The sequence below is a fragment of the Gigantopelta aegis genome, chromosome 10, assembly GCF_016097555.1.
Source record: "Gigantopelta aegis isolate Gae_Host chromosome 10, Gae_host_genome, whole genome shotgun sequence".
NCBI lineage: Eukaryota > Metazoa > Mollusca > Gastropoda > Neomphalida > Peltospiridae > Gigantopelta > Gigantopelta aegis.
This window is the reverse complement of record NC_054708.1, coordinates 27,862,887-27,887,354: the sequence shown is the minus strand read 5'-3', so window position 1 is coordinate 27,887,354 and position 24,468 is coordinate 27,862,887. Positions and strand designations below refer to the sequence as shown.

Sequence of the window (24,468 nt, the reverse complement as noted above, 5' to 3'; positions counted from 1 at the left end):
GCATCTCAAAGCAAGACTCCATTCACTCATTCGCTTGATGCGCGGACGGTCTAGGATCGATCCCCGTCGGTGGACCCATTGGGCTATTTCTCGTTCCAGCCAGTGCTCCACAACTGGTGTAACAAAGGCCGTGATATGTACTATCCTGTCTGTGGGATGGTGCATATAAAAGATCCCTTGCTGCTAATCGAAAAGAGTAGCCCATGAAGTGGCGACAGCGGGTTTCCGCTCTCAATATCTGTGTGGTCCATAACCATATATCTGACGCCATATAACCGTAAATAAAATGTGCTGAATGTGTCGTTAAATAAAACATTTCCTTCCATTCACTCATTTCATATCATTTTCATGTAAACTTATTTTCGTGCTTATTTTCACTAAACGTTCAAGCACGCTCTCTGGGACACACATCTCGGGTATTTGGACTGTCTGTCCTGGACAATGGGTAAATGATTAGTTGTTGGTAAAAAAAAGTCAGTATTGCACCTATCCATTGAGTTGTTAAGTCGCTCTGGGTGTGAGCCGATACAAGGATGCGAACCCAGTACATACCAGCCTTAGGTCCGAAGGCTTAACCACTGCATCACCGATGCGATAAATTTACTCTGTAGAGCGTTTTGCCTGAGGTTTGGTGGAGTCCATCCCCACCCCACTCCAGTGAAATCCACAACAGAGTTTTCTTGTTCCAGTCAGAACTTCCCACTATTCTGCTCTATTTGAAGATAGGCCATATTGTAAAGTTTGTTTTGGTTTAACAACACCACTAGAGTACATTACTTAACTAATGGTCGGCTACTGGATGTCAAACATTTGGTAACTGATATCACAGTCTTCAGAGAAAACCCGCTAGGTTTTTACATTGGCAGCAAGGGATCTTTTGTATGCACTTTCCCCCACAGACAGGACAGCACATGCCACGGTTTTTGATATACCACTGGGTGGGACGGGGAAGTAAGAATTCGATCCTTTGACCCAAGCACCTTAGGCGACCGATCTACCTACGGCTAGATCCCACCCCTCCTATCTAGTTTGTCATGGCCTTTCATGGTGTCATGGGGCGGGACATAGCCCAGTGGTAATGCGCTCGCTTGATGCGCAGTCGGTCTAAGATCGACCCCCGTCTGTGGGCCTATTGGGCTATTTCTCGTTCCAGCCAGGCCACCACGACTGGTACATCAAAGGCCGTGGTATGTGTTATCCTGTTCGTGTGATGGTGCATATAAAAGATCCCTTGCCACTAATGGGAAAATGTAGCGGGTTTCCTCTTTAAGACTATACGTCAAAATTAACAAATATTTGACATCCAATAGTCGATGATTAATAAATCAATGTGCTCTAGTGATATCGTTAAACGAAGCAAACTTTAACTTTCATAGTGTCATATGCCGAGAATGAATGAATAGATGAATAAATAAATGTTTAACGAGACACCAGCACGAACAAGACATTGGCTAAGGTAAATGATTAAATTATGTGATGATGATCAACAACAAAAATTAAAATTGAAATGTTAAAATTAAAAAAAGTGTAAAGAGTTGTGATATATCTAAATAGGAAGCATAACTGTATTACAAGAGCGCGGGTAGTAGTGCTGATGGTGGTGGTGGTGGTGGTGGTGGTGGTGGTGATGTCATACTACGGTTATTATATATGTCAGTAATGTCGCTTGGTTAAGAGGTTGTTGAAAGAAAGGGAAACACTTTTGTTTACTACTTCTCACCTACGATAATTAGATACATAGTAAATCATTTGCGACATTGTGTCTACAGAATGAGAAAAAAATAGCAAAGTTTGTTAGGTCAAATTTCATTTTATTTTCTAATACAGTGAAATTCCTCTAAACCGAACACCCTCGAAACCAAGTAAAACGTCCGATTTAAGAGGTATCCGGCTTAGAGAGGTTTATCTTCTGCACATATATTTAAAAAGGGACTATGAAAAACGTCTGGCTTTGGGAGGGGGGAATTCCGGTTTACAGAGGGTCTGGCTTTGGGAGGTGGGAATTCCGGTTTACAGAGGGTCTGGCTTTGGGAGGGGGGAATTCCGGTTTACAGAGGGTCTAGTTTTGAAAGGTTTCGCTGTATATATTTTTTCGTTCGTACGAACTTATTGGGATACCAAATCCAGTTTAGGCTAAGGACGATCGGAAACACACTGAATCTACAGACACTAATATTGTAAACAACAAAATATATTTAATATGCACGTTTTGTCGTTACAAGATGTTATTATTCGGAAACATTTTATAATGCACCAAACACAGGATAGTCCATTTAATTACAATTTAAAAATAAAATTACACTTTTCCTTATTTTTTGTTTTTGAGCATTTAGCTGGTTCCAGCCCTTCTCTAAGTACTACCCTGTTAACGACCTTGCCATGGAGGCCCGTGCTATACAATGTTCACAATATATTAATATAAATTATGTTTCATATAATGTATATCTTGTCTGTCTCTTCTTTTCTCAACACGTGACTCCATCAATATACCCCTGCGCGTTCTGTAACCTCACCGTGGTGCAGGGGTGTAACATTCTCTTTGAGAATGGCCAATACAGCACAAATTGAAGTTTAGAGTAAAAGTCAGTATCTATCTGTGATATTTGTATTTGTATTTTTGCAGTTCTTTACACTGTTTTTATTTATATCTTGAATTTTTCTATTGATGTTGATCATCACCTTATTTGTTTCCATTACCATAGTTTGACACCCAATAGCCGATGCATTTTTCGTGCTGGGGTGTCGTTAAACATTCATTCATTCATTCATTCATTCATTCCATCAATATGTAGCTAAGCTTCTCAGAATAGTACGTGTATATGTAATTTAATAACGTCTGTCCAAAATAAATAATTGTTTTCTCTCTCTCGTTTTCAATTGCAGTTATTCCCGTAAATGGATCTGCTACGATCTTCCAGCCAGTAACAATGAGTAGTGTAAATCATTGGGGAGAAAAAATGGCAGACAATCGTGATTAATCCAACAACAGACATGCTGGCACAGGAGGCCAACAATTGGCTTGACGTCATGGCGAACCGACTTCCTTAAATGGTAAACGCGTAGCCTAATCGTAATAGCTCACAAAGAGAGATAGACAGTTAAAAGAGACACGAAGAGTGTTGGATTGCCGCATAACGTCACAGCTTCAGTGGGAGTAAACAAAAAAAACAAAAACAAAAACAGAAGTTTTATTAATGCGAATTTTTCTTCGAGTCCAAGTGAGCTTTGAGTCTACCAGCAACCATAATGAATCAACAGTGTTCGTACGCAGACGTCTCCCAGAACGGCTGGCCATGACACTGGTGGAGCGAAACCTCAGCCATACAATGCTCGTAGCCTTCCCCGTAATAGGGACCGACAGAAATGGAACAGTCTCTAACACGGGCTCCGGCTTCGAAGTCATCATCTCAAACATTGCCATCGCCCTCTTCGGTGCCGTCATCATCGTCTGCACGCTGATAGGAAACTCGCTCGTCATCGCGGCCGTGCTTCTCGAGAGGCGTCTGAGGAAGATCGGGAACACGTTCCTGGTGAATCTTGCCCTCAGTGACATCATGGTGGGCACGCTAGTGACGCCCATCGCCCTCGTGTACCAGATTTCCGGAGAGTGGACGCTCGGTCGCGAGATGTGCGACTTCTGGGTGTCCATGGATATGATCGGCTGCACGGCGAGTATCGCCAATCTGTGTGTCATCAGTTATGATCGGTTCAACGCAATAACACAGCCTCTGCGCTATGCCAGGAAGAGGACGGCGAAGCGGGCGTCGATTCTCATTCTGGCAGTGTGGCTGTACGCTTTGTGTATCGCCGTCCCCCAGTTCCTCGGGTGGAAGGGAGACGTTTCTAGCGACGATATGAAACAGTGCCAAATTTCTCAAGACAAAGGATATACGTTGTATTCCACTCTTGGTGCCTTCTACGTCCCGCTCACTTTCATGTTGTTCTCGTACATTCGCATATACAGGGTAACCAATCGAAGGACTCGTCAGTGGCGTCGCGGACCGGGCTCCAGTAAAGTGATTCTCGATCGTCGCAGCAACGAACAGGTGAACGTTAAACTGATTTTCCGTGACGATTCTAACGAAATGTCTCCGTCTTCCAAACCCAGTATACCAGACACTGCTGCGGAACAGCTGAAAGACAGTTCGTCCTCCTCCCAGGAGTCCCAGGTTCCGCCCCTGCCGACCTACAGCTCGTGCAGTGAAGCGTCGCGTATCCGCAAGTTCGTCCCGCGCAGTGGAAACGTCTCCGGTCCGCCGCGGAGCGCCTTCAACAAGAAGCTCATCCGACAGATCTCAAATCTTCCCAGCACAGATTCGTCCAGCGCCACGACGTCGTCCTCGGCGACCACCAGCTCGGACATCAGCCACGACAGCAGCATTCTCGACAAACGCACCTCTCTCAGGAGGACGTCAATTCTGATAGAGAGGCGCGATTCGATGATCAGAGTGTTCCAGGAGTCCAACGCCAACCAGCAGTACCGCAAGAGCGTCACGTTCCTCAAACCGCCGCCCATCCCCTGCGACGGCAGCAGCGAGGAGCGGGACGTCTCCTGCGACGAGACCTCCCGCTACACGATGCACCTGGCCGCCGTCGAGGCCCCCGCGAACGGACACCGCAAGAAACGGATATCGGTGAACCAGGAGCGTCGGGCCGCCAAGACTCTGAGTATCGTGATGGGCTGCTTCATCGTGTGCTGGTTGCCCTTCTTTCTGGTGGCTCTCATTGACCCTCTGTGCGAGAGCTGCGAGTTCCACCCAGTGGTTGTCGGTATCGTACTGTGGATGGGATACTGCAACTCGGCGCTCAACCCTATCATATATACGTTCTTCAACAAGGATTTCAGACGTGCGTTCAAGAAGATATTGACTTGCAAACGAAAGCAGACTGTGGCTGTTTGAGCGTGTGAGCGTGAGAGAGAGAGAGAGAGAGAGAGAGAGAGAGAGAGAGAGAGAGAGAGAGAGAGAGAGAGAGAGAGAGAGAGAGAGAGAGAGAGAGAGAGAGAGAGAAACAGCATGAAACGAGAAGTCTTCCATGTGATAGAAAAGCAAGGAAAAGACAAAAGTTTAATATACAATAATTTGTGTGGCAAAGAGTTCGTGGAGATGTGAGCGACACATACTTTGTTAATATCAACGATCTTTGAACATTACTGTTTAACCAACGGAAAACAACATTTTGATACTGACACATGTAGTGAATACCAACATGTTTGCCTGTTTGGTTTAGAAATTGTGAAAGTAAGGTCGTATCAAGTATCACATTGGCCTTTGTTGTGAGATTTAAACTTTAAAAAAGAAGTATATTTGTAATGGAAATATTTTTGTATTCATCTGGCTGTGAATGGCTCGCACAAAATTATAATGTGTTTTATTTTGTGTGTAATACTGAAATGGGATGCGAGAAAGGTTTACAAAGTCTGTGATATTATGTATGTTTTTTATTTTTTATTTATTTGTTTTTTAATTCCCACCTCTAACGAAGTTCGGATGGGATTCTAGTGTTGTCTGTGTCTCTTGTTTTTGTTTTTTTTGTTGGGTTTTTTTTTTTTGGGGGGGGGGGGGGGGGGGGGGGGTAATCGCCGCTCTGTTTTATTAGATGTTAAAACTCAAAAACTTTAAATGAATAACAAATTACATTTTTAGAAATTTGGAAATGAATCACCGGCGAAAACGTATGTAGGATTAAGCCATCTAAGCAAATCAGCAATTAATCAGTTTTGACTCGATGAACTGTTTTTTTTTTTTTTTATAGTATTTCTGTTTTGTTTTTATAATGTACTTCATCATCCGACATACCACTAAGATTGTTAAATAAATATAACATTACATGTCACATGTAATGCAGTTTACTTTTATCTGAAGACAAATTTAAATTACATAAAACTTGTTTTCTAAATGGACGTCATGAAGGCTACTGTAAAAAGAAAAATACTTTTAAATATTTTTTAAACGAGTCACTAGAACAATATGTGATATTTTGCGATGTTGTCTTTAATTTATATGTTATACAATATTCTTATATACACAAATCATATATCCCCTGTTGCATTCATTTGTTTGGTTTATTTGTTCTATTTGTTACGTGATATATATATATATAAAAATATTTCTATAACTCAAGGGTTAGTGCTTTGTAACATCATTTTATAATTGGTTATACGTTGTTCTGTTTTCCATTTGCTATGGTTACACATAGGAGTTATTCTTAAGTTTATATGTTTAAAAAAATTGTTTGGTTTAGTACTTGCAATGCAGGCGCGTGTGCATGTAAGTGCGCAGGTTGGATATACAGTGTGGTGACCGTAATTTATATGGGTGTTGGTGGGTCGGGGTATGCTCCCCTGGAAAATACATTAAAAAATAACGGGTTTGGATCAATGGGTTTTTGACCTTCACCAGCACCCTCTCTGCACATGCGCCTGCATTGTTTGGTATTACTTGTTAAGATGTACAGTTAAGTTTGATTTTGTAATTTTAATCTACTAAGGCGCCGACCAGTTGATTCTGTTTAGACCAATGCCTTTCAGCCGACGAGACACTCGAAACCAGGTTCTATTTATAATCTGCTGCGCTTTCTGACACTTAATTATTTATGAAATATTGCTCTGAATATAATTTCTGGAGAAAAATAGTTGATTGGGAAATCTGACGCATACGAGTGCTAATGAGATGAAACGTGTGTTTTCAGATGTTTCCAGTAATTTAAAGGCGCAAATCCTAGTTTCATCTCGTAAAAATGGACACTAAGTTTAGTTAATCTACAAATCTGTAACACATTAATGGATAAAGTTACAACAGAGTGAAAGAAGCTGTCTGTGACGTTAAAACAGGAAAATATCCTTTAAAAATAGACTTAAAACTCGAATCAATAACTGCTACTTCTCAGACGCACGTTCGTTTTTAAAAATATGAAAAATGCATTTTGATATTGGAAACAACATGATGACCAGAAACACTTCGGTTCTAAATGGATATCCAAACAATAAAATATAAGTAATGTTTGATTTCAGTGATCATAAACGGCTTTTATAGTGAAACATATGAAGTAGTGTTTAACAACTAGGATCTGTCCTTTAATTGACTCATTTGGAGGAATTTATAATTAAAAACGAGACTAGTGAAAGTGGTTAATATTACTTGTTGTCACCGACATGTTAACTATTCTAGAATGGGTGACTAATTTATTTATTTAATTATGGGAGACTGTGGTCGGATATTAATTTTGCCTACTTATTGACATAGTAAACTGTGTTGTGCCGCGATCATAGAGCAAACGCCAAACTGCCGCGAAATAAGAAAGGCTGAGGAGCACTGGTTTAAATATGGACATTTCCCCTTGATATTTAAGATTCAGATTTGATTTTATTGCAAGAATGGCAAGACTGTTTATGATTTTTGTAATATTACACTCCTATTTTACCCTCAATTCAGAGTAAAATATTTCCTTGCTCCACATTGGAGAATGATTCGCTCCCTTTTCCTTATAAGCCCTTCTAGACAAGCATATATTGAAGAACGTCTATGAGCTCAAAGTTTTAATTAAATACGGCTTAATTATAATGCACGCAGAAACAATGGACTGCGTAGACACGTCTAGCAATGGACAGAGATTATTAACCGATAGCTTGGTTTGTCGATGAACATGCAATGCCATCGCCCGTCACGAATTTACTAATAGAATATTTATCTAATTTGCGTTATAATTCAGTCAGAGTGCGCAGAGGGCCACGGGGGTTTAGGGTTTAAAAATTCATGACAAATTACAATATCTGACATACTAAATAACTTCTGTAGAAAAACATAATAGAGAACATTATGGATGAAAATTACCACAAAAACCCCCAAAAAAACAAACGCGAAGGAAGTAAAAGTAAGAAAATGCCCATGAGAATTACCTTGTCGCATAATTTTTTTTTTTTTTTCATTATTTACGCCTACAAAGAATTCCAAATTTCGTTATTTCCTAAGTTACGATTTTGTTTCATTCTAACTGGCATTGGCTACGATATATTTTCGTGCTTGCATATTGCAAGACGCGAAGGAACCAATCCCACCCCCACCCTCCAAAACAAACAAACGAGTCGTCCACACATTAAGCTAGGCTATTCGCTGCTTTCTTTAATGGTCTTGGTGGAACCATTGAGTTTTTCCCGTTCCAACCAGTTCACCACAACTGGGAATACCAATGCCAATGGTATGTGCTGTCCTTTCTGTGGACACAAACAAGGTGCATAATGAAGATCTCTTGCTTCCATTCATCAATCAGCAATTCGGTAGAAATAGTTTGATAACGGCGGGTTTCTTCTCTCAAAACCATAATTATATTAGACACCAAATAGCCAAAGTTTAAAAATAGTTCTTAGGTATCATTAAACAAATAAGCTTTTCTTGTGTTCTTGTGTGGTCGCAGAACTATCCATCTTCAAAACTGTAATTCAAGTGCCACCCTCCATGTAGTCGATCATGTCTGTAATGATCCTCGGCAGGTTAATGCAGATGGTTATTATTAAATGTAAAACATACTGATGGGCAAAAAGAACAGAACACACATGTATATAAACAGCAAATATTGACTGCAACCTGAACCCTCCTCGTCCATAGTAGCAGGACGTTAACAGTATTATACTGGCAGTTCTATTCTTTTATTGACGTTAAGCTTAACAGCTCATCGGTTCAGCAATAAATACATTACATCATGGTGAACAAATGACAAAGAGTAAACCGAAATATACAAATATTAGACAACCATAAATCTAGCTTACGAATTGAAGGCTTGATAAATGATACAACGATTATTTACACTGATTATAATCAATATAGTATTTAAAACACAACACACAATGGATAGTGTTAAAACTAGTGGTGTTTCAATAATCGAGTACAATCGAAAATTGATCGGATTGGCTCTTATATAATTATTATAAAAAAATCCATAATCGCTTGTGTGGGACAATGTTAACTGTAACTGTTCCTCTAGTTTAGATGATAAAATTGATGGAAATATACAGTGGTTTGGGTTTGTTTTTATGTGTACATAAAGAGAAATTATATTAAATAGTTAATAAAGTTACAATTAGCCATTTGCAGGGTGCACACGACAATAGGTACATGGTCCTTATAATTCAAAGCCTTCTTATGGTCATGGAATTCTAACCGATTGTGTAATCGAAAGTTGATCGGTTGGTGTCAACCGATTATAACCGATTATCGATGATGAAATCCCAACCGATTATAACCGATTATCGATGATGAAATCCCAACCGATTCCCATCACTAGTCAAAGCAGTCATATCTGTATTTTATACAGTCATATCTGTATTTTATACAGTTATTATTGCTCAAATAGTGATTTAAAATTCGGTTCACATGTCGCGTGTTGCATTATGTCTTTCCATCAGTAAATGTACACATTCAACTTCAACGCATTATATTTTGTGTAGTCTAATTTAGATACCTTTATATATTTGATGAGACGCTATAATATATATATATATATATATATATATATATATATATATATATATATATATATATATATATAGTTTCATTACTACGGACCCATTGGAAAGATGAGTAAAGTCGTTCTGTAACTGAATTCCTTAAAACGTTTTTAAATGTGAAATATTACAATACGTTACGCGGACTTCTTTTTATTTTGCTAAATGGTAAATGTCAGAACAGAATACGGTGGAATCTAATAACAGGATTTTTCGTGGCTGTTGTATTATTATGCTAGATCTATAATGCTAAGAATATGAAATTTTTACGACAGGGAATAGTGTAGGTCATAGAGGTTTAAAGTGATAACTTTATGAATGAGTACACTGTCAGTGCAGATTTTGTATGCGATATACTTAAAGGGACAGACACTAGTTTCAACCCGTGACAATGCACACTAAGTTTATTTAATCTACAAAACCTGTAACACATTTGGATAAAGTTAGAATTGAGTGAAACAAGAGCTTTAAAATGGTGAAATATCCTCTAAAACTCGACTAAAACTCGACTCCATACATATACGTGTTACTTCTCAGAATTGTTTTTATTTTGTCAGGTCTAAAACACGGGCCCAAAGATTTCTGTTAGTTGACTAAATGATTAGTTTGACTGATTGACAGCAACGTGTATACAACTGACTGTATGTTGAAGTGACTCTTGTGTATGAGTGACTTTTGGCACGCTTTGAAACACCTCCAGCAGTTGAAGAACAACTTCTAACTTGGCCAGAAAATTCTACCCTCCACGGGGTTGAAAGACTTAATGTAACGTAACGTAACGTAACGTAACGTAACGTAACGTAACGTAATATAATATAATGGGGAGGGGGACTTAAAAAGAGAGCCGCACAGTTGGAGGTTTTTTTTTTTTTTTTTTTTGTTGTTTTGGGGTTGTTGTTTTTTTTTTCTTCTTCTTTTTTTTTTGGGGGGGGGGGGGGGGGGGGGTCTGTCTAGTATTATATTTTAAGTGAAAATTATATTTGCGTGGCATACGCGTTTCGTTGACCTATGGAAGAGCAAATTAAATTATATATATCATATATCCTCTAAGGATATTTTACGTGTTTGGTTTACACATTGAGCGTTCATTTCTTATTTGGTAACGCTACGTAGTATATATCGTTCCGCAAACACTTTAAAACAGTTAATCTTGGTTAAAGTGGATTGCAGTTATTTTTCTATGTATGGCTATGAAGCCATAATTCAATTACATAATAAAATATCGATAACACATGCAATGAAACAATTATATAGCTGGTAGAATAAAATACTTTTTGGGACCAATTAAATATACATGTATATAATATAATTATATATTTAGGTAATATTTTTTTCGACCATAAGGTGGTAAGCTGTCGTGTGAAAAACACAAAAATTAATATCTTACAATGCTCAGTTGGCATATATTTCATATATATCATATCACATATATGTTTTATATGTTAGTCCACATGCAGTTGGACTAACTGCATTTATGTTACCTCAGACTCGTTTGGGGATCGCTCTATAGTCCGAACGTTCAATCGTCCGAAGGTTTAATAGTCTGCGGTTAGGTCTATTAATCTTTGGACTACTGAACCTTCGGACTACTGAATCTATCTAGGGTTAGGGTTGAACCTTCGGACCACTGAACCTTCGCACTATAGAGCTGTAACCAGCTCGTTTTGCCATATAGAAAACATAATTCATTATATTTTCTATGCTTAAGTATACTGATGGGAAAAATAATAATTGAACACATGGAATTTTAGACCAAATTTAATTTACTTCTAGCGTAGTAATATCTGTATTTCATTCAAAGTTGTAGTGTGGCAATGAATGTCAGTAGTCAGGGTTTCGGCCAGAGGGAAAAACGGGTATGGCGCCATACCCAAAAATATTTCCAGATGTTTTTTGGTTAAGTTAACCTTTTGACAAAATTAATTACTCTTATCATTACTGTATGATTTTCTTAACCCTAACCCTAAACTTAACCCATTTTTCTTTCTGGGGGAGGCCCCCACCCACCCACTATTGACTGTGGTCGCATTCAGTTCCATAGAGCCATACCCCAAAAATGTCTTTCTGGCAAACACTGGTAGTGTAGTAATGACTACCAGGAACACGATCAACTTGTGACACTGTGGATTGAGAGTTTGTTTTTATTGCAGTCACAATTTGCTGTTACTGTTTGTCTGTTTGTGTGTGGTCTATTATTTCTTTCCATCGGTATATTATTATGGAGGGGAAACTCATTTGTATTGTTATATTTTGTCAGCCTTGCATCATGGTATTAATTATATGGGTCGGTGCTTCATTCCCCAGTGACGTGTATATTTGAAAGCAAAACAGATGTATATATAAATATGTCTTATTGTGAATATTTGAAGACGTATAATTTATACTTTGATATTTTTTTCCGTTGCCAAAATAGAAATTTTGTATGTGTTGTTTATACCTGTTCATTCCCAGGCAAACCTCGATATATTTGTATTAACGAAACCCAAACGAGATTACCTTCGATATTCTTGTTGTTAATAAAAATGAAAATATAAATATCATTTTCTTTTTGTTATTTATTTTATATGATGGCATGTATTGTGTGGTCAGTAAACTTTCATTCCAACTGACAACCTCCACAGATCAAACTGTAAAGGAAAGGACTATATAATTAAAGGGATTATCCTGAGTTTTCGGCGATTGTTAAGATGATCTCGAGCATCATAGACCTTTTAACTACTGTAAATACATATTAAATATATTTGTCCAATTAAAATATTAGTGGTTCTATTGTAAACGTGTCTGATCGTACTAGTGTTTGCACTAGGTCAAACTTCATTTTATATACTAATACAGTGAAACATCGTTATCTCAACCTCTGTAAACTCGAGTACCCAACATATCTCGAGGTCCAGTGCCGGTCCCGGCAATTTTCCTATGTAATGTTACCAAATTACACACTGTTATCTCGAGCATGCTAATCTGGAGTACGAGGCTTATCTCGAGCATATTTTGGTGTCCCTAGGTGCACTTTCCTGTATATATACATTTTGTACGTACGAAATTATTTGGACACCAAATCCAATTTAGGCCACTTACAAATATTAAGACAACCAGAAATACACTGAATTTGCAGACACTGATATTCTAAATAAGAAAATGTATTTAATATGTAATACTAGTCGTTACAAACTCTTAACATCTTGCAATGCAGCAAACTAAGGATATAATCCCTATAACGAAACTTTGGTGATTACTACGATTTTGTGACCGGATGGTACGGGTACGAGTACTCTATTAACGTGCCCCTATCTTATCCGGCACGCCTAGCCCGGATTTGGCCTCTGACATCGCCAGTGACCAACTCCGGGACGGGAGGAAGAGACCAGATGGTGAAAAGGTTGTAAACCCTGGCTCATATATATATGGCTCTCTCCAAGCATAACATTGCAATTTCAAGAGTGTGTGTTAATTACAAGTTATATATTTAAAAAACCTCCACGTCTTAAAGGGACATTCCTGAGTTTGCTACACGTTTTTATGATGTTATTGACTAACAACGACTTTTTAACGATTTTATTACATATCAAATATCTTTTTTTTCTGCATGAAATATTACTGGCCGTATATTAAACGGGTTTCTGATTGTACTAATATTTGTACTAGGTTAAATTTCATTTTATTTCCAAAAATATAATTGTTTCGTATGTACAAAATTATTTGAAGACGAAATCCAGTTTCGGCTTCTTACAAATATTAAAGACGACAAGAAACATATTGAATATACAGACACTGATATTCTAAACCAGAAAATATATTTAATATGTAAGTTTAATCGTAGAACTATTTTATTAGTCGGAAACATCTTACAATGCAGCAAACTCAGGAATGTTCTTTTAACAATTACAGAAACGCGGAACGATATGGACGCTTGGAAGGTATCCACTGACACACTATATATTTCTGCATTTTGAACATTTATGGGTGTTGCGGGAACCTTGCACTACCCACTGGATCCCGCCGATATTAATTACTATGGCGATTGCATAGCAAATCCAGAATGTACAGATGGGCAATGCAAATATACAGGATTTACAGATGGGAAACACATAGTAATGCAGAGAACAGACTTACATCATGAACCTCATGGCATAATTCATTGCGACAGATATGACAGACGAAGTATTATGTCGCGGGATAAAACTCACGATAATGAAAAAGCTGACTTGATTATTGAGAATAGAACTGCCATTGTCCAGTGCAGTTGTGATCAGATCAGACCAACGGTCCGCCGTTGCCCCAGTTCATTCTGTTATCTTCTATTTATCGAATGATACGCCGGACATCCAGCGGGCCTTATATATTTGACTGCACGATCGCTAGATTTTTATCATGTTGAGTACTAGTTTTGTATTCTCGGTGGGGAATTATTACAAATCTGAACTACAAAACAATTAGCGTATTTAAGTTCGCATATCTGCACAAGGCGGGTCAAAGGACGTTTCAACAAGGTCTTGATTCCTCCCATGAATCACTAAGGGGTTGTTAAGTTCATAGAACAGGGGTATTATTCATTCATTCATTCATTCATTCATTCATTCGTAGTCTTCAAGAGGACACGCTCCAAGACATTTCCTACGTACACGTTGTCTGAAAGGGGATTGCCATTCCCAATATGGTGAACCAAATGACAACTACAAAAGACACAGCTAAATGGATATTTAGACAGCTTTGATGACATATACCAAAATGGGACGGGACGTAGACCAGTGGTTAAGCGTTTGCCTGATACGCGGTCGATCTAGGATCGATCCACGTCGCTGGGACCATTAGGCTATATCTCGTTCGACCCAGTATAACAAAGGTCCTGTCTGTAGGATGCTGCATATAAAAGATACCTGGTATTGCTACTAATCCAAAAGAGTAGCTAATTGTGTGGCGACAGCGTGTTTCCTCTCTCATTATCTGCGTGGCCCTTAACCATATGTCCGACTCCATATAACTGGCATTAAAATATGATGAATGAGAGCGTCCTTAAGTAAGACATTTCTTCCTTCCTTATACCAATGAATCACTGTGCCAATAGTGATGTTATCAGATGTTCGCGAACGATGAGTATACTTTGCCAAGCTGGCGACATCCTTCATAAGCACAGCATATATAGCTGTCAAGTGCGTTGTTTCCATCTAAACGATGATACGTTCTTCACCCCCAAAATTATGAAAAGGTATACATAGCATCGCACATCATTCAAAATATTCAAAAATTGTAAACAACAATTCGTCGTGTGAGAACCAGAAGGACGTAAGTGTATCAGAATGTAGTTTTAAACAGGCGAGATTATGAAGAAACACTGGAGGGTTTTTCACTTGTAGTTAAGATGTCGAATTTGTTTTAATGACAATGAAACCTGAACAAATTTACGATTTCTTTATATCTTTGCTGCATAGCATAATTGTTGTCTGTTGAGAAATAGTCACTGGTGTATGAAACGGGAGGGGGGGGGGGGGGCGGGTAAGGGGGCTTGCGCCCCCCACTTTGTAGCAGCAACGATGGTTTTTATATATTTATACATATATTTATACAATCCGAAATATAAACTCGGACACAATGCGTCACCATTTTGGACGGAACTTTTTTCAGTCACATGATCAAAACATGGCCATGGAATATAATTGCTCATTCTATGCTTCAGTGAATAGACAACTACATACAACAACAAATGCATCGAAGAGAATACGCGAGAATGATATAATACAAAAGATAACAGACACATTAGGCTTTAAACCTACTGACAGTTACAGAATATGTGACAGATGTGTAAATAAAATTATTAAATTCCAAAATAAATTTATTACAATTTCTTCAATTTTAACTTTAATTAAATATGTTGAAGTAACCTTTTTCAGAAGTTTCTAAAACAGATTGAAAATATAAATCTATCACGAAACAATTTTTTAGTCGTCATATCTTTATCTTTACTCATGAACCACGGTTAAATCTATATCACAGTTAATGTGTGCAGTTGGCGAGCATGTTCAATAGAAATAGTGACAAGTCAGCTTTTTAAACAATCCAGCGCTTTCACATTTAAGAACGATTTCATCAAAACATCAGTCTGTTTAATCAGCTGTTTCTTGGTACAGATTGCCTTAGGTTCAGCTCCTCCAAAGAACTAAGTGGGGCTTTTTTTAATCGTTTATTGTGATACTGGACATTTAAAATACTAAACCATAGAACTCTTAAATGTTATAATTAAAATATTGCATTACACATGTGCTTGCATGCACCCACCCACCCACTGTCCATGTTTAGCAACATTTTAAAAAATATCTTAAAGGTCCAATATCAGAGTTAAATTAAAATATTATGCTATTTTCACATGTGATTGTAATAAATAACTACAATTTACTCGATCCCACACATAATATTTGCTTAAGTAACTCCAGAATAATAATTTTATAATATAAAAAAAAAATGTTGTGTCAAAAAATGTTCCATATTTGATCGAACTACATTATGTTACGAACTTCGTCCTAACCGCGTCACCAAATACATGAAAATTTGGTGTATTCCTACAACTTGTGTCCGAGCCTACATCTAGCGTAGCGGAATGTGACGAGGTTTTCCGATTGATATTTATATAATATATTATTGTCACAAAAAGTCGTAGCTGTGCCCCTAATAGCATCGCTTATACAGAAGGATTTAAATGGTCGTAAGTGAATCACAGATACCAATTTGCACGAAAATAGATATAACTGACACATACGACTTTTCTCCGATTTGCTTGCTGTCCATTATGTGAACACGGCTGGTCGTATGTGGTAGATACACCCTTTTTAAATACAGTTCGTTATATAATTATGTCTGACATAGGTCGTATGTGGCAAATACGACAAATTACAAATACTAAGTACAATAGAGCATACATTATGTCAATTTTTTATGCGCTTCAATCTTAAAATTATATGATTTTTGCCCTTATGAGAGCCCGGTGTGTCATGGACAACATTTTGATAGTGCATGCAACTAACCATTTGGCAACAGACAACAATATCGTGTCTATAAATATAAATAGGAATTGCAGTGACATTAATGTTTGTATGCTGTGCGGTTTTATGTGCACCATAATTGTATGAATAAACATGATTTGGTGAATTTTCGTGAAAAACAAATCTCTATTTTGATGTGTTTTTATCGAAGCAAAGTTTGCAACATGTAATTTGTATCTGTAAATACAATTGTAATTCATAATAATGTCATATGTGACATATATGACTAAAGTACAAGCATAATTACACTGATTTGGATGTATTTAATTATATGTTACGGTGATCAAGTTCCGTCTTCCAGCCGCCTTTGAAGATCTACAGGATTGCCCTACATGTAGGCATTATGGATTAACAACATTGTACATACAAACGCAATTGTAATTTAGCCAGGACCTGTTCTAGTAACAAAAGACAGTATAATCAGACGTACGGTTAAAAGGCTAATAAAGTGAATGTGACCTCAACATAAACGAATGAATCTTGATTAACTTTACAGTTAACGAATATTTTCAACAGAATGCTGAACATGAACATGACATAGCACACTCAACAGGACATGAACATGATATAGCTCACACAACAGAACCTGAACATAATCTAGCACACACAACAGAATCTGGACATGACATATTGCATACACAACATAACTTGACGTATCAATGACAACAAGACCTGAACATAACATAGCAAAACGAACAGAAGCTGAACATGACAAAACAATCACCATAGAAACTGAACATGACATAGCTCTTACGACAGAACCTGAACATGACAAAGCACTCACAACAGAACCTGAACATGATAGATAACTCACAACAAAACCTGAACATGACGTGACACACACAACAGAACCTGAACGTGACATAGTACACACAATAGAACCTGAAGAAGAACATGACAAAACACACATACAACATACCATGATCATGACATAGCACACGCAAGAAAACTTGAACGTGACATATCACTCACAACAGACCCAGAACATAATTTAGCACACACAACAGAAACCGGAGGATATATCACTTCACACTCAATAGAACACGGAGAGAACACTGCACATAACATTGTCCGGAGAACAACAGAACTTGGGGGGATCACTGAACACAACATAACCTAGAGAGATCACCAAACACAACAGAAGCTACAGAGATCACCAAACACAACAGAACCTGGAGAGATCACCAAACACACAGAACCTGGAGAGATCACCAAACACAACAGAACCTGGGGAGATTACCAAATATACAAAAGAACCCGGAGAGTACACTGAACACACAACATAACCGGGAGAGTACACCCAACACACTGCAGAAGCTGGAGGGATCACTGTTCACTCAATAGAACCTGGAGAGAACCCTGCATACTCAACAGGTGGACATGGTACAGTGTTCACTGCTTCAGGATTTGATATTCAGTGCACACCCTCATTAGAAATGTAAACCCTATATCCTTTGAATGAGCTCCACTTGAACCCGATGTATCCCAAACCAATAAGACTGTAAATATAGTTTCTTCATTAAAGGATGCCAGCTTCAGTTTGCTAAACTATTCTGGTTTGTCTGATGTAGAAGCTGATAAACCAGGTATTCTTGAAACTAGTGAAATACACTCCAAGGCAGCAGAACCAGGAACTATCCGCATGGCGCCAAGAACACGGAAAGAACACTGCACACAACATAACATCAGCTTTTCTGATGACTCATCAGGAACGAATACTTGTCTAGAAAAAGAGGTTTTGTACGAACAAGTCATCTGATTCTGATGCACCACCATCAAACAACGAACATGGAGCACTACCACCAGATAAGGTCACACATAATCAGGGGTGGGCCAAAGAAAACAAAGATTTCACGAATCAGAGTAGTGGGTTTTTTCACATTATTAATTTGTCCATTTGGTGATTTTAATTATCATATTATTATAATAACTTTTTTCACATAATATTTTGTTTAACCGATGATTTCATTAATACGTATTTTTGCTTGTTTTCCTTTTTGAATATTTACTTCTAAATGTTTTCTATTTATTTCTCCTTTTTTAATAAACATGTAATTTGCACAACTAAAACGTTTTAGAATTGATGGTTCTTTCAGAATAAAGATTCAAATTTAACTTGATATACTGTTGGTCGTAAATGATGCATGTAATTCAATCATGAATAATTGTCGTAACTACGACTATTTAAGCAAATAACTAAAACACCTAATATGCTATAAATACCGGATATATACAAAAACATCGAACATATATATGTTCAGCTTTCATTGTCATTAATACAAATTCGACATCTTAAGTACTCATCAAGAAAAACAGTTTTCCTTCATTATCTCGGCTTTTTAAAAATGAATTTTGATGCACTTAGTCCTTCTGGCTCTCACGTAACGATATATTATCAGGGATGGCGAATATATGGCGACAATCTAATTAAAATTAGCTCTACTATTACATGAGGATCTAACACCAGCCAGTTGGAGCTCATGTCAAAACCTTACTTGCAGAATCATGCCAGTGATTTGAAAATAATGTGAAAACATTCCGAATTATCCTGAGGGTATACGACATGTTTCGTGTGAATTACGAATGCCTTAAAACATGTTTTAATTTATAAAATAAATAATTTGTAATGTAAAACTGAAGACTGATTTAGTTAGGTTTTTTTTTATAAATAAATAAATAATTTTTAATGTAAAATTGAAGACTGATAACCCACCCCGTACGTATTGGTATGGTTCGCTGTACTGCGGCCACTAAAATAGACTCGCCCGATATTTTTAGAATTTGTATGCTCCCAAATAACGTTATAAAAGGCGAAGTGTGATTGGTCAATATTTAAATTATTATTTACAGACGAAATGCTACCTGGACATTGGGGACTACGCAGTGTTGTTAGCAATCTGATTAAAATTAATTCTACTGGTCTAAATAAGGCATTCGTAATTCACATGAAACATATCGTATACCCTCAGGATAATTCGGAATGTTTTCACATTATTTTTAAATCACTGACAGGATTCTGCAAGTAAGGTTTTGATTGGTGGACATGAGCTCCAACTGGCTGGTGTTAGATCCACATGTAATAGTGGAGCTAATTTTAATTACATTGATATGGCGAATATGCAAAACAAAGACGTTTTAGGTCGTATCTGCTGCTTACGACCTTCTGGTTCTTATGCGACGATATGTGTCTGTGTGTGCCCCACACTTTTTGGCACCTTCCTACGCCCGTGATAGTACACTGTTACCAGAAATATTTATTATAAATTAAACACGTAACAATAGGAAGCTGGAATGACTAATTAATGACAGTTTGATCTCATATCCATTACTGATGGATCATTGGAATTAAGAGAGGAAACAACAACAGTCCTCAATGCGTCATTATAAGCCACATATGTGACCACAAGTTACTTTGTCTTTCTCTGCTTTCTTATTAAACTGCTCAATTTGAATTTCGTAAACAAAATTACAGTGTTTTTCTAATATTCTTTTACGTTTCCTCTTTGCAATGCCAAGGTCGTAGAAAGCGGTAAGGCAGATTAGACCCCGCCCTACCCAATATTTTGCCAGATGTTATAATTATTTAAAAGAAAAACAAGATATACTGCATGGTTTCGTTAATCCAGTTTGACACCCAATAGCCGATGTATTTTTCGTGCTGGGGTGTCGTTAAACATTCATTCATTCATTCATTCCTGCTTGCAATATTGCCAAACACTGTCATGGAGACTTATAAACGTCTGCTTCAAGTTGTCCGTAGGCATCTATTTAAAAAGCCAGTATATAAATATAAACACATATATACAATAGGCGATTACATAAAATATAACCTTATTTTGTAACAAAGTGATATTAATGCATGTAAAGGGACCCTTTACCTGCATTGTAGTACCATATAAAATGTCCCTTGTGTATGTTTAGTGCAATGCTTGATATCGCTGTTGTCCATAACTTAGTGGACAATATTTCTTACCGGTGACAGTTTAAATAACAATGGCCATTAGCGTGCCAAACCATCGTTTCATGTGCAGAAATATATATTGAATACAGTTCTGCAAATAAAACATAAACTGAAGTTGTTTCATTTTTAAAGGGACATTCCCAAGTTTGCTGCAATTTTAAAGATGTTATCGACTAACAGATATTTTTTAACGATTGTCGTTACATATCAAATATATTTTTCTGCATATAATATTAGTGGCTGTATATTAACGTGTTTCTGATAGTTCTAATATTTGTACTAAGTTAAATTTTATTTTCTAAACCGGCCTCGGTGGCGTGGTTAGGCCATCGGTCTACAGGCTGGTAGGTACTGGGTTCAGATCCCAGCCGAGGCATGGGATTTTTAATCCAGATACCGACTCCAAACCGTGAGTGAGTGCTCCGCAAGGCTCAATGGGTAAGTGTAAACCACTTGCACCGACAAGTGATCCATAACTGGTACAACAAAGGCCAAGGTTTGTGCTATCCTGCCTGTGGGAAGCGCAAATAAAAGATCCCTTGCTGACTGTCGTGTGTGTGTATGTGTATCAGTGTGTCAGTGTGCCGGTTGTGTGTGTGTGTGTGTGTGTGTGTGTGTGTGTGTGTGTGTGTATGTGTGTGTGTGTGTGTGTGTGTGTGTGTATATGTGTGTGTGTTGATAAAGCCTATTTTGACTCCACCTGGAAAATGCTATATACATCCTTAGTTTCATACTTTAATTACGTATAAAAGAAACCATATACTTTAGTACATTTGCCTTTGGTATAAACACGTACACACTCTCTCTCTCTCTCTCTCTCTCTCTCTCTCTCTCTCTCTCTCTCTCTCTCTCTCTCTCTCTCTCTCTCTCTCTCTCTCTCTCTCCTCTTTGTCTTTCGTTCTATTCTTGTTTTATCTCACAAGCTATATTTTGTTTTCAGTCCGTATGTCTTATACCCTTTCTTCTTTTTTTCGTCCTTTTGTTGAATACAGATCTCTCGTTACGAAGACAACGAAGCTTCCTATATGAATTAAGCCACCGGTATACGATATACCGTTCGATTTGTGTCATCTTGTCAGGCTTACTACACTGAACAGACAAATAATGGGAATGAATCAGATACAGTCGGTGTATAAATGATTAGATTTCTTCTACGACAAAGCCCGCGTCGATACTACGTATGTAGGTCTGGAAACATCGGTTCTCAGTTTATTGAATTTAAAGCCACGTAGAACTGAGAGATCCGCCAGACTGCCATTATTGTTGAGACAGGTAAATAATGGTTTCCCATTCCTGCACCGGCTCGGACGCAGACTAAGGCCCTAAGCACTGGCGTAGCCGTTGTGGGAGGGGGAAGGAGGAGGGGGGGGGGGGGGGGGGCATGAAGGGGGTCATGTCTTCCCAATCACACCCGATTATTTCCCATTCACCTTTAAAGTTGATCTTTTTTCTTGTCGCCTCATACCAGCACCGGCTCATACGCATACTGAGGTTCCAAGCATTGGCGTAGCCAAGGGTAGTGTGTGTGTGTGTGTGTGTGTGTGTGTGTGTGTGTGTGTCTGCCTCCCTCTCTCTCTGCTCTCTCTCCCCACCCGTCTGCGTGCCTGCCTCTCTCTCTCTCTCTCTCTCTCTCTCTCTCTCTCTCTCTCTCTCTCTCTCTCTCTCTCTCTCTCTCTCTCTCTCTCTCTCTCTCTCTCTCTCTGTGTGTGTGTGTGTGTGTGTGTGTGCGTGTGCGTACGCGCGCGCGTGTGTTTGGGAAGAGGTCTAGCTATGGAGGACAGGCTCCACTAAATCACACTTCTGTTTTTGTCCATCCACCGTATATATTTGCATGTCGCCCCATAACATGTATAAACAGTGTGGCTGTTCCCACCCCCTCCCTCCTGGCTATGACATGGCCCCTAAGGGCAGGTATAAGGAAACTACGCATATTGTTTCATCGAAAGAAAGAAATGTTTTATTTAACGACGCACTCAACACATTTTATTTACGATTATATGGCGTGAGATATATGGTTAAGGACTACACAGATATTGAGAGAGGAAACCCACTGTCGCCACTTCATGGGCTACTCTTTCCGATTAGCAGCAAGGGATCTTTTATATGCACCATCCCACAGACAGGATAGCACATACCACGGCCTTTGATATACCACTCCGCAAGGCTCAATGGGTAGGTGTAAACCACTTGCACCGACCAGTGATCCATAACTGGTTCAACAAAGGACATGGTTTGTGCTGTCCTGCCTGTGGGAAGCGCAAATAGAAGATCCCTTGCTGCTAATCGGAAAGAGTAGCCCATGTAGTGGCGACAGCGGGTTTCCTTTCAAAATCTGTGTGGTCCTTAACCATATGTCTGACGCCATATAACCGTAAATAAAATGTGTTGAGTGCCTCGTTAAATAAAACATTTCTTTCTTTGATATACCAGTCGTGGTGCACTGGCTGTGACGAGAAATAGCCCAATGGGCCCACCGACGGGGATCGATCCCAGACCGACCGCGCATCGAGCGAGCGCTGTACTACTGAGCTACGTCCCGGCCTTTTTTCATCGATCCCCATTAACAACTAACCCATCCACTACCCTGAACTGACAGCATGGACAGATGATATGTACCCAGGACAGCGTGCTTAAACCTACTGCACCCACTCATGGCATTTGGCGGTCTGTGACGTTACCTCGGAAAATCTGCCAAAACTGGTATTCAGCAAGGCGTACTTTAAACAGGCCCGTGTGCAGGAATTTTTTTTTTGGGGGGGGGGGGGTCCAACCTTTAGCAAGCGACGTTTTTAGAGGAGGGGGGAGTCGAGTCATGGGTCGAGTCATGTTTTTATGGAGAAAAAAATATTTATAAAAAAGAAAATTGGCTTGATGTAGGAGAGTGCGGTTCGACCTCGATCCCACCCCACCCCCTGCACACGCTCCTATGACAGCCGTCTGCTTCAAATAAACATGTCAAATTAATATATAAAACATAACACTGTCCTTGAGCTTCCGTTACATTTTTAACCATCAGAATGTTTATCAATGAAGAAGAGATGTTTGTGAGAAAAATCACACCAGCGTTATAATCGTGTTGTTGTCACAAAGAAAGCGACACCCTCGGGGTTAATCCAAGGTAAATCCTGTAACTCCGAGAAATTAATTCACCCAGTCTGGGGCATGGAGAAAGTTGATACCTCCGTCAATGACAACCTAACGAGAGAGAGAGAGAAATGCGAGGTGGACTGCATAGCCAAAGGGCTTGTCTGGGATATTGTATATCAACATAGACATCCTAGGTCTTGGTACACGTTAGCTAAGGGCTTCAATTAGCCGATGCTAATTGTGTTATTTTCATCAAAATGGCGGGTGTTTAATAGTGAAAACATTGGCTGATGCTGGGGGGGGGGGGGGGGGGGGGGGGGGGGTCTTTTAAATGCATTTTCTATAGACAGCACAGTACATACCATGACCTTTTATATGCCAGCCAACGGGGACCTGTTGGGAGGAGAAAAATACAAGGGCACATTTCTGTATTAATCACTGACTATTGGATGTCAAGCATTTGATAATGCTGACATATTGTCTTAGAGAGGAAACCCGCTACATTTTTTCCATTAGTAGCAAGGGATCTTTTATATGCACCATCCCACAGACAGGATGGCACATACCACATCCTTTAATATGCCAGGCATGGCACACTGGCTGAAACGAGAAATAGCCCAACGGGAATCCTAGACCATGGAAACATAAGACATGATGCTATAATATGGAAACCTGATATGGCTGCTTTAAATTAAAATTACCTTGACATTATTTACTGATTTTCACCATGCATTGCATCCAGCAGAGCCAAATTAGTAAAAAGTAAAGTTTGTTTTTATTTAACGACGCCACTAGAGCACATTGATTTTTTATGTCGTGAACAGAGGGATCGAAATCCACTCCTATTGGGTTCGCGCCTGTATTAGCGACACGGTAGCAATATTCCG

At 38.7% G+C, this 24,468-nt stretch overlaps 1 protein-coding gene across 1 annotated transcript; it reads left to right on the top strand.

Moving 5' to 3' along the window:
* The first annotated feature begins 3,194 nt into the window (after positions 1-3,194).
* On the top strand, positions 3,195-4,918 carry LOC121383570 (5-hydroxytryptamine receptor 1A-like). Its single transcript, XM_041513657.1, has one exon. It carries the CDS (start codon positions 3,195-3,197, stop codon positions 4,899-4,901), a length of 1,707 nt encoding a protein of 568 aa, XP_041369591.1. The 3' UTR covers positions 4,902-4,918.
* The last annotated feature ends 19,550 nt before the right edge of the window (positions 4,919-24,468 follow it).

Excerpts from the sequence above, each read along its gene's own strand:
- LOC121383570 (XM_041513657.1), top strand. The coding sequence starts at position 3,195 with ATGCGAATTTTTCTTCGAGTCCAAGTGAGCTTTGAGTCTACCAGCAAC.